Source organism: Oncorhynchus nerka, linkage group LG19 (genome assembly GCF_034236695.1).
Source record: "Oncorhynchus nerka isolate Pitt River linkage group LG19, Oner_Uvic_2.0, whole genome shotgun sequence".
In the NCBI taxonomy this organism is placed as follows: domain Eukaryota; kingdom Metazoa; phylum Chordata; class Actinopteri; order Salmoniformes; family Salmonidae; genus Oncorhynchus; species Oncorhynchus nerka.
The window spans coordinates 16,000,168-16,012,305 of NC_088414.1; the positions used below are offsets into that span (position 1 = coordinate 16,000,168).

The window sequence follows — 12,138 nt, forward strand, 5'->3', positions numbered from 1 at the left end:
GAGATTAATCTAATACTTGGGAGAGCAGGAGAGGGCAAAACGCAGACAATGAGAATGCAGCACAGAAACTCAAGATTGTGTCTGAGAGCACTGCAGATTTCAACACAAATATAGTCTGCAATAAGGATTTTAACATACACAGCTCAAAACAGTGTGTGATGTGGATAATCTAGTAATAGGCCAGCCGCTGAAGGATCATCTTTATGTATAAACACATAAAAGACACACTGCTCATAGCCAAAATCAGAGCCACGCCACCCAGTGCCAATAGTACTGCCTTTGAGGCCCAGTAGACTTCGAGGTCGTCAACTCACATAATATGCTACCCAGAGCCCTGTACCACGCAAAGCTTTTAGGACCACTGCCAAAGAGCTCAGTCAGTGGAATGCCTTTTTACACACACACACACACACACACACACACACACACACACACACACACAAATGTACCAGTCAGCTAGAATGTATAAGTCCAACGGCTGTCTGTAACATGACCCGGCTGAGGCTCATCCATATGCTCTGAATAACTCACATCAATCACTGACATATTAACAGCAGGCCTAATACGCTACATGCATACTATTTGTATTCTCTGATGAATGCAACTACTCTTTCAGCAAATTAAAAACAGCAGAACTAGGCTACGCAGATCTCAAGGCGACACTTCTAAACCGACTTGACGAGGTTCCTCTAGCCGAGTACAACAAACCCTAGGAGTACCCGCCCGTCTGCCTGAAGAGTACTACCAAAACAAAATCACAGCTCACTCCAGCTCCACCGCAGAAAATAACGGAGCAAAATCTCTGCTTCTGAACCAGCTCTGTGTTGGGAGGAACACCCTGTGGCAATAGTGAGAACTATTGTACAGGCTTTCCTTTGGGATGTCTGCCAGGCCCAGGCGTAAGGGTCAACTCGATCTCCCGTCGGCTTTACTTGGATTCCCTTTGAGGAGTCCAGATTGTGTCCCGTTGAAGATAACACTGGGGCATATTTAAGTGTTAGACTATAAGAGAGTGATCCATGCTTCCATGGTAAATTATCAATGGCATGTAGATTGTGTAGATCTGAATGAGCCATTCACACACACAGATTCAAAGAGATGTTAAAAGGAAGTGGAGACACTAATCTGTCATCAAGCCAAGATTAGGTCATTCTGAAGTACAAAGGTCATGTGCGGTCTGTGTCCAATCAACACTACACACAAGTGAGTAAGAAGAAAATGAGAGGGTATGTCTGGGCTTTACTGTAAGTGAATGCACGTAGGTGTGTGAGCTCACCTGTGTGTGTGTGTGTGTCATGTCTGCGTCTCTCTGTGTGTGTCCTTCAGAACACAGTGATCCCCAGCCACACATCTGTATGGAGGCTACTGTCCAGGGGTGATATCACGTTGCTTAGGTGCCGATACGATATATTGGATTCTCATGGTTTTCTATATGTATTGCGAGTTGATATTGCGTATTTATTGCAATTTGATGTTCCAAATATATGGCTCACGATGTCTGACACAGAGACAAGAGGGCATGAGAAAACAAGTGCTGAAAACATGTTGACTCACTATTTGTTTTTAAAGGATGGAGAACAAGCTATATGAGTTGGGACAGGTACAGCAGACTAGTGCTTGCGAAAACATTTCGAGAGGTGTGTATATATATATATATATACACACACACACATTTTTTTTTACAAATCGATAGTGTCAAAGCATCCATATAATATAATGACATTTAACTGCGTCGATTACCCCCTCTCCCCATCACTAGTGTATATGAAGAACTCTGTATGTGTGTGTGTGTGTGTGTGTATGTGTGTGGCACCCTCAAATCAGCTCATTTGTGAGGCGCGAGTGTGTGGCTTTATATTTACTGCTGCTGGCAAGCCGCCAGGGGCCACCGCAAAGAATCCTGGGACAGCCAGGCTATTTTTGGGGCTGTTGCAAGGGAGTGTTTCCCCACGATGCAACTCTGCATCAGCAGCACCGGGCTTGATGCAAAGTATGACGCCCCAATCAAATTGGTATTTAAAATACGCTAGCCTCCATGCAAACACACTCCATTCATTCCTTCGTAGTTTGATCATCAAATGCATTTAGTAGATTTTTCTAACCCTCTCCCTGACTTGAATATCTATGAGCACAGCATAGCAGAGAGAAGGCTATAACTCTGGACACACCCATAACTAAAGGCGTGTCAGAGAGGAAAGCTGTGAGAGGGGACTGGCTGACCAACAGCAAATGGAGTAACACCTGAGGGGTATACTACAATTGAAGCAAGATCTTCAGGGTTTTGTAGCTTCAGAGTCCAGCTCAGGCTTCATCCGTACTACGACGGTGGAGATTTCTCGCCCGGCTGTAGCAGGCTTGTAACTGCGGATGCGGGTCACACGGCTAGTAAAAACGCCAAACTCTTCACTGATAATGCAGAAACATCAATCCATGGGCGAGTCAGTGCCACATTTTCATGTGCCGAAGTAAAAAGGAAAGAAAAGTAACCTTGCAAATTCAGCAGGCTATCGTGTGAAATAAGCTTGAAGTACCGTCTTAATTTTATTACTTATCATTAATGCAGTCTTTGGCAGGTAGCCTAGTGGTTAGAGCGTTGGTTGAAAGGTTGCTCGACCAAATCCCTGAGCTGACAAGGTAAAAATCTGTCGTTCTGCCCATGAACAAGGCATTTAACCCACTGGGCAGTCATTGAAAATAAGAATTTGTTTAAACAAAGGTTACATTTAAAAAAATGAAAATCCGTGCACAAGCACCTTATTTTGCACACCTAACAATTTAATTTTTTTTTAAGACAAATAAGTTTCATCATTGTATGATGCAAGGAACCACATTACAAAATAACCTACATTACCATATTTGTTTACCATCGAGAATCGGAAGAAAATGCAGAAAAACACCCTGCCAATTGGCTTCTTTGCAGATTCAAGCTGGTCTCAAAATACAACACCGCCCCTTTAAGGCTCTCCTGGAGGTTGGCCACCCTTGCTAGCCTATAAAATACTGCAACATTACAATTACAACCAAATATACTGAACAAAAAAATAAAATTTAACTAGGCAAGTCAGTTAACAAATTCGTATTTACAATGATGGCCTACACCAGCTAAACCCGGACGACGCTGGGCCAATTGTGCGCTGCCCTACGGGACTCCCAATCATGGCTGGTTGTGATACAGCCTGGATTCGAACCAGGGTGTCTGTAGTGAAGCCTCAAGCACTGAGATGCAGTGGCTTAGGCTGCTGCGCCATGCGCCACTCGGGAGCCCAAGTTACAGTTCATGTAAAAAGGAAATCAGTCAATTGAAATAAATTCCTTAAACCCTAATCTATGGATTTCACGACTGGGCAAGGCCGCAGCCATAGGTGGCCTGGGAGGGCATGGGTCCACCCACCTGGGAGCTAGTCCCAGCCGATCAGAATGAGTTTTTACACCAAAAAAGGACTTTATTACAGACAGAAATATTATAATATTTTAATACAGACAGAAATATTCATCAGCTGTCCGGGTGGCTGGTCTCAGACGATCCCGCAGGTAAAGAAACCTGATGTGGAGGTCCTGGGCAGGCGTGGTTACACATTGGCTGTGGTTGTGAGGCCAAATTCTCAAAAATTGTTGGAGGTGGCTTATGGTAGAGAAATTAACATTAAATTCTCTAGTAACAGCTTTGGTGAACATTCCTGCAGTCAGCATGCCAATTGCACACTCGCTCAAAACTTGACATCTGTTACATTGTGTTGTGTGACAAAACTGCACGTTCAAGTGGCCTTTTGTCCCCAGCACAAGGTGCACCTGTGTAATGATCATGCTGTTTAATCAGCTTCTTGATATGCCACCCCTGTCAGGTGGAGGGATTATCTTGGCAAAGGAGAAATGCTCACTATCCCTAATAAGGGATGTAAACAAATGTATGCACAATATTTGAGAGAAATAAGCTTTATGTGCGTATGGAAAATTCCTGGGATGTTTTATTTCAGCTCATGAAACATGGGACCAACACTTAACACTATATTTTTGTTCAGTTTACTTATTTCTTTTTTAAATAATTCCCTCCAGGCCTCAAAATTAAATATATTGATACTGTTCAAAACAGACTACAAAAGCAATGGTTGATGCAAAAGACTTATCTTAAAATGCTGATCGTTTTATTTTTTCATATTATAAGCTCGACGAACCAACGAACCATGCCTCAAGTATGTCGACAGAATCAAGCCTTTTGACGTTAATTATCAATCATTACAAACTGGGTGGTTTAAACCCTGAATGCTGATTGGCTAACAGCCAGAGTATATCAGACCGTATACCACGGGTATGACAAAACATGTATTTGTACTGCTGTAATTATGTTGGTAACCAGTTTATAATAGCAATAAGGCACCTCGGGCGCTTGTGATATATGGCCAAGATACCACGGCTAAGGGCTGTGTATAGGCAGCCCGCGTTGCGTCGTACGTAAGAACAGCCATTAGCCGTGGCATACTGGCCATATACCACACCTTCTCGGGCCTTACTGCATCAGCTTGGACAAGAGGCTGTAGCCAATACCACCTACACTGACATGTAGGCTTTTTTATTTATGTACACTGCATTTGGAAAGTATTCTGACCTAGACTTTTTCCACATTTTGTTACAGAATTATTCTAAAATGGATTAAATACAGTTTGTTCCTCAATCTACACACAATACCCCATAATAACAAAGTGAAAACAGGTTTAGCAATTTAGCAAATGTTTTATTTTTATGAAATACCTCATTTACATAAGTATTCAGACCCTTTGCTATACGACTCGAAATTGAGCTCAGGTGCATCCTGTTTCCATTGATCATCCTTGAGATGTTTCTACAACTTGATTGTAGATTCAATTGATTGAACATGATTTGGAAAGGCACACCTGTCAATATAAGGTCCCACAGTTGATGGTGCATGTCAGAGCAAAAACCAAGCCATGAGGTAGAAGGAATTGTCCGTAGAGCTCTAAGACAGGATTGTGTCGAGGCACAGATCTGGGGAAGGATACCAAAACACTTTTTGAAGCATTGAAGGTCCCCAAGAACACAGTGGCCTCCATCCTTAAATGGAAAAAGTTTGAAACAAGGGTCCAAATAAATGCACTGTATATGAACATTCGATCAGAATATTATTCCAATGTTGGCCTCACTGATCCAATTCATATCGGAGTAATTGCTTGATATTGTGATTTTTTTAAATGTTATTTTACTTGTCCCGGACAAGTAAACAAGTTATTGTTGAGCCCTGCACTACATTCAGGATAAATGGAGTTAGCCTGCCCGGGAGTAGGTTAGTTCTGGAGGATTTGTTGCCATATACATTTACCTGGCTAATAGGTGAGCCACTTTCATGGTACCAGTTATTCAGAGTTGAACTCAGAGTTGACCAAAGTTACATTACCTCGCTACCTTCTCAAATCACATACATAGTATAGGGCTTTAGTCTTAAATGTCCCCCAAACATGGCATGATGACAGATTAAATGAATGAAGATCACAAATCTGACTGATCGATTGACTATCCACAGATCTGCTGTGTCAACTATGAGGGATACTGTGAGATTCCGACATAAAAATGGATACAGCTTTTATTTTATTTTTTATTATGAAGGAAGTTAGTGTTAGTTTCAGGAGCGAATGCTAACTAGCTTTAGCACAATGACTGGAAGTCTAAAAGTACAGTAGCATTGTATCCATCCCTTTAACCTTACTAACACTTCTGCAATAATAAGTCATTCTAATAGTTGTGTTAGTAACACTAATACTAGGGCAGCCACCCAACATTGACACCAAATATTAAGTGCTACTTAATCACATTTGATGTTGTTGGCTCGCTCTTACCTCATAACCAAAGATTGTATTCTTGGTCATGGCGAGAGCCAGTCAAGAAATGAGGTCAGATTATATTCACTGGTATAAGTGATTTCATGTTGAATAAGCTGCAGTTTTGGGTTAGTTCCTATCCAGCTGTGAGTATTTCCCTTCAACTGAGTCGGTCAGCAGGACTCCATCCAGATGCTGCTTTATTTGACCACCCCTCCCCAGAGAAGTGCACAGGAACACTAACAAACAGGCACCTATATCTTTTTTGCTTGTGTCTGGTATTGAATGTGAAAAAGGACAAGAAAACCAGATCACTCATTCAAAACGTCAAGGTCACTCATTCAAACACAGATAATCTCTGATAAATCCACAGATTACAGCGACGAGACAACGACTCTCAAACCAACCTCTATCCTAAACCAAACTCACCCCAGTAGCCATCATGAGACAGTATTAGTAGTACATTTGTAAACCTGAGCTCCCAGACGTAGCAGTGTAGTCCAGGTGTATCCTTATCTAGTCTTCTCCTCACAATATTTAGCATATGACAGTTCAGAAAACCTTGGCAGCCCAGTCCTGTGTTAACCTAGGTCGTCACCTCACAGAAGTGATAAACATATAGCTCAGCTCACAGACCTGGCAGCCCAGACCCTGTCCTAGTCTAGTCTCATCCCTCACCTCACAGGTGTTGTAGTCCTCAGAGTCCAGCAGAAGGCAGAGTTTGGGCAGCAGCTCAGGCCAGTTCTGCAGCTCCCCTTTGGAGGCGATGGTAGTGATGAGGATACCTGGGTCGAGAGAGAAAGACAGGAGAGACAGACAAAGACACACACAGAGAGACAAAGACAGAGAGAGCGAGACACAGAAAGAGACAGAAAGAGATGAGACAGGTCTCCTCGAAGCAACTCCAAAACCCTCCCTTATAACAATCACCTCCTTGCTTAATCATCATGATCACCATCAGGATTGGCAGAGCCAATATCCTGCACTTTTAGTCGGTTTATAATAGGTGATTTACACACTCCTGTTTGTTCATTTCTGTCAGATGTTAGGTAACCATGGCAACAGAGCCCTGGCACAGTCTGTTGCTTGCCTGCTGACTCTGATAAGGAGGCACCATGCAAACACCATTGGGCTATCTCAACAAGCCAGCTGGCTAATCAAACCTTCAGAAATATCCATGCAGCCAGACACCAGTGAGACGAACGGAGTTATATTACCCTGAGACGCGGTGTACCAGTCTATGGCATGTGACGTGAACAGGCAAAAACAGTGAGGGAGGGGCGCCTTTCTCAAATCAAACAATGATCTGTGGCGCTTGGTCATGTCGCCTATAAGGCAGCATGGTACATCGTCCAGAAACATTAAACATATTTTCCATAAAATATGTTAGAATTTTCAAAGTAGTTTTAAAATTGGGAAGGCAAATAAAGCATTTTTTTTAAGCAATCACTTCTGCATTGGAAACAGAGAATCCTACTCATTACTTCACGTGCATAATCTAGCCTATGCTACGTCACTTTTGTTTTGAGACGATTTTGCAGTGGGCTTTGTGGTGTAAAGTACTTAAGTAAAAATACTTCAAAATGTACTACTAAAGTTGTTTTTTGGGGGTATTTTTGATAACTTTAACTTTACTACATTCCTAAAGGAAATAAATGTACTCCATACATTTTCTTTGACACCCAAAAGTACTTGCTAAGCATTCAAAATGTAACAGGACGATAAAATTGTCCAATTCACACACTTATCAACAGAAAATCCCTACTGCCTCTGATCCCTGGTCATCCATACTGCCTCTGAACTCACATGCTTTGTTTGTAAATGTCGTCAATGTTGGAGTGTGTGCCCCTTGCTTTCCGTTAAAAAAATCAGTTAAAAAAAAATGTGCCATCTGGTTTGCTTAATATAAAGGAATTTGAAATTATTTACACTTTTACTTTTGGTATATTCAAAACCAAACACTTTTAGATTTTTACTGGGTGACTTTTACTTGAGTCGTTTTCTTTACTTGTACTCAAGTATGACAGTTGGCTACTTTATCCACCACTGGCTTTGAACGGGGCACCTGGCTCACGCCCGCAAGGCAAACTTCTCCCACAAAGGTAACCCGGGCCAGATAATCAAATCCCCCTCAATGACTCAAAGATTCAGGTTAATTCACACCAATGGGTGTGTCTAAGTCTTATCACCTTCAAAAACTAGGTAAGCGATTCCAAATGTTTCCTCTAAGCTGCGAGTGGGTGCACAGCTGGCCAGGGACTGACGAGCATTTATTTTTAAATAATTATCAGAATAATAATAAAATCCACCTTTGAGAAAATCACAAGACTGAACTGAACTAACAGGGAAAACTCTAGCAAGTTAACACTATCAACGTTTCCCTTTACTGTTGGAATTCTGATGGAATCAGCGCAATATTAGCCACTATCAATGCAACAAAGCGCAATCGGAAGGCAAAGCGCAAGGCAAAGTGCAATCGGACTAGGATTCTATTGCATTGACAGGCACGACGACTCAAGCCTGTACTCTAGAGACTGGTGCGCCATAACAAATCAAAGCTGCAGTAGACCTACATGCAATTAGAACATTGCCATATATAGATGTGTCATTTAATTTGAACTGGACTGTTTTTCAGCATGAGCGGTCGCAATTATTATGCGCTTGTTTTGAGAGCTGCATATAGACACGTGCCCACATTTGTTCACATTCTTAGCTAGTTAGTGAGTTATTAGCCCAGTTATAGCTCATTTGTAGTCAGCAATGTGGGAGCACAAAACTTCAAAATTTCTAGCCATCTTTGAAAAGCATTTTTTTTTATGTCTTAAAAAAGGCTTGAATAAGCCAAGTAGCCAATAGGCAACGGGTAGCACAATCTGTCTGATTCTCTGTAATAAATGGCATTGGAATAATTATCAATTTTATTTTGTAAAGCATCACAACAAAATGTTCAGTCGCCTCCTTGTCTGAAGGACAAGTTGCTAAACAAGTTCATGTCAAGCCCTGCATGTTGTTGTTTTTTTGTGTGTTTTTTTCCCAAAAGTCTCATGGAATGCAGGCCTACATTGGCTGCTACTGTAGGCTGAATGATATCATTTTAACATGGAAATAGCTGTTACGGTATGCATTTTCTCCATTGTTTTTGATGGTAGGGCACTCTGGTAGGCCTACATTATGATCAAATAGCCACAGTAGCCTATTTGGTATATTAAATATATTAAAGCGGGTACAGCCTTGAGGGTTCACAGAAAACGCACGCCGGAAGTTACACAGAAATTTCACAAGGTTCAAGTTAGCGATCAGCAGACCAAAAAAAATGCTCAATGCCTATAAATATTAGAGGGAACATTGCCTGGAACACCATTCTCCTGCTTTGATCTGTTTGAGTCATTGAAGAGAAGGTGTGTGAAGGGTTTTGTAATCAGGTATGAGCTGGGCTGGAACAAAAGCTTAGACACCACTGCCATTCAGATCTGGAGCTGTCCATCCTTAAGTCATTTTTCTGCACTATGGGTACAATGGTATTGACAGTCACAGAGTGTACAAAACATTAAGAACACCTGCTCTTTCCATGACAGACTGGCCAGGTGAATCCAAGATGAAAGCTATGATACCTTGAGGTCACTTGTTAAATCCATTTCAAATCAGCGTTGATTAAGGGACATAAATTGTGTATGTGTGCCATTCAAAAGGTTGAATGGGCAAGAAAATATTTAAGTGCCTTTGAACAGGGTATAGTAGTAGGTGCCATGTGCACCGGTTTGTGTCAAAAACCGCAAAGCTACTGGGGTTGTCAAGCGCAACAGTTTCGTGTGTATCAAGAATTTTGCACCAGCCAAAGGTCATCCAGCAAACTTGACAACTGTGGGAAGCATTGTAGTCAACACGGGCCAGCATCCCTGTGGAATGCTTTGAAAACATATAGAGTCCATAACACAACGAATTGAGGCTGTTCTGAGGGTAAAGCGGGGTGGGGCGTGAAACCCAATTTTAGGAAGGTATTCCTAATATTTGGTACACTCAGTGTGTGTGTTTATAAATAAATAAAACAGACACACAGTACCAGTGAAAAGTTTGGACATATCTACTCACTCAAGGGTTTCTTTAAAATTGTACTATTTTCTACATTGAATAATAGAATAATAGTGAAGACATCAAAACTATGAAATAACACATGGAATGATGTAGAAACTCCCAAAAAAGTGTTTAACCAATCAAAATACATTTTAGAATCTTCAAAGTAGCCACCTTTTGCCTTGATGGCAGCGTTGCACTCTTTGCATTCTCTCAACCAGCTTCATGACGTAGTCACCTGCAATGCATTTCAATTAACTGGTGTGCCTTGTTAAAGTTAATATGTGGAATTTCTTTGCGTCTTAATGCGTTTGAGCCAATCAGTTGTGTTGTGACAAGGTAGGGGTGGTATACAGAAGATAGGTAAAAGACCAGTCCATATTATGGCAAGAGCAGCTCACAAAAGCAAAGAGAAACGACAGTCCATTACTTTAAGACAAGACAAGGTCAGTCAATACAGGAAAACCATCAAGCACTATGATGAAACTGGCTCTCATGAGTATCGCCACAGGAAAGGAAGACCCAGAGTTATCACTGCTGCAGAGGACAAGTTCATCAGATTTACCAGCCTCAGAAATTGCAGCCCAAATTGATGCTTCACAGAGTTCAAGTAACAGACACATCAAAATCAACTGTTCAGAGGAGACTGCATGAATCAGGCCTTCATGGTCGAATTGCTGCAAAGAAAGCACTATTAAAGTACACCAATAAGAAGAATAAACTTGCTTGGGCCAAAAAACATGAGCAATGGACATTAGACCGATGGAAATATGTCCTTTGGTCTGACGAGCCCAAAATTGAGATTTTTGGTTCCAATCGCTGTGTCTTTGTGAGACGCAGAGTAGATGAACGGATGATCTCTGCATATGTGGTTCTCACCATGAAGCATGGAGGTGGTGGTGTGATGGTACTCTGCTGGTGACACTGTCCGTAATATATTTAGAATTCAAGGCACACTTAACCAGCATGGATACTACAGCATTCTGCAACGATTCGCCATCCCATCTGGTTTGCGCTTAGTGGGACTACCATTTGTTTTTCAACAGGACAATGACCCAACACACCTACAGGCTGTGTAAGGGCTATTTGACCAAGGAGAGTGATGGTGTGCTGTATCAGTTGACCTGGCCTCCACAATCACCTGATCCAATTGAAATGGTTTGGGATGAGTTGGACCACAGAGTGAAAGAAAGGCAGCCAACAAGTGCTCAGCATACAGTTGAAGTCAGAAGTTTACATACACTTAGGGTGGAGTCATTAAAACTAGTTTTCAAACCACTCCACAACTTTCTTGTTAACAAACTATAGTTTTGGTAAGTTGGTTAGGACTAGAGGCTGATTATGATTTTTAACGCCGATGCAGATTATTGGAGGACCAAAAAAAGCATATACCGATTAATCGGCCGATTTTTTTAAACATGCATTTGTAATAATGACAATTACAACAATACTGAATGAACACTTATTTTAACTTAATATAATACATCAATAAAATCAATTTAGCCTCAAATAAATAATGAGACATGTTCAATTTCGTTTAAATAATGCAAAAACAAAGTGTTGGAGAAGAACGTAAAAGTGCAATATGTGCCATGTAAGAAAGCCAACGTTTAAGTTCCTTGCTCAGAACATGAGAACATATGAAAGCTGGTGGTTCCTTTTAACATGAGTCTTCAATATTCCCAGGTAAAGAGTTTTAGGTTGTAGTTATTATAGGAATCATAGGACTATCTCTCTCTATACCATTTGGATTTCATTAACCTTTGACTATTGGATGTTCTTATAGGCACTTCAGTATCGCCAGTGTAACAGTATGGCTTTCGTCCGTCTCCTCTACCTGGGCTCGAACCAGGAACACAATGACAACAGCCACCCTCAAAGCAGCGTTACCCATGCAGAGCAAAGGGAATAACTACTCCAAGTCTCAGAGCGAGTGACGTTTGAAACGCTATTAGCGCGCAACCCGCTAACTAGCTAGCCATTTCACATTGGTTACACCAGCCTAATCTTGGAAGTTGATAGGCTTGAAGTCATAAACAGCTGCTGGCAAACGCTCAAAAGTGCTGTTTGAATGAATGCTTACGAGCCTGCTGCTGCCTACCATCGCTCCGTCAGACTGCTCTATCAAATCATGCTCTATCAAATCAGACTTAATTATAACATAATAACACACAGCAATACGAGCCTTAGGGCATTAATATGGTCGAATCCGGAAACCATCATCTCGAAAACAAGACGT

The 12,138-nt window shown here is 41.5% G+C and overlaps 1 protein-coding gene across 2 annotated transcripts in view; it reads right to left on the reverse strand.

Moving 5' to 3' along the window:
* Positions 1 to 12,138, reverse strand: part of tnpo1 (transportin 1) — a 63,482-nt gene that overhangs the window by 40,444 nt on the left and 10,900 nt on the right. For both annotated transcript variants that reach the window (XM_065004751.1, XM_065004752.1), the window contains one exon: positions 6,507 to 6,613. In XM_065004751.1, the coding sequence (XP_064860823.1) occupies positions 6,507 to 6,613 (107 nt within the window). The remainder of the gene's footprint in view (positions 1 to 6,506; positions 6,614 to 12,138) is intronic.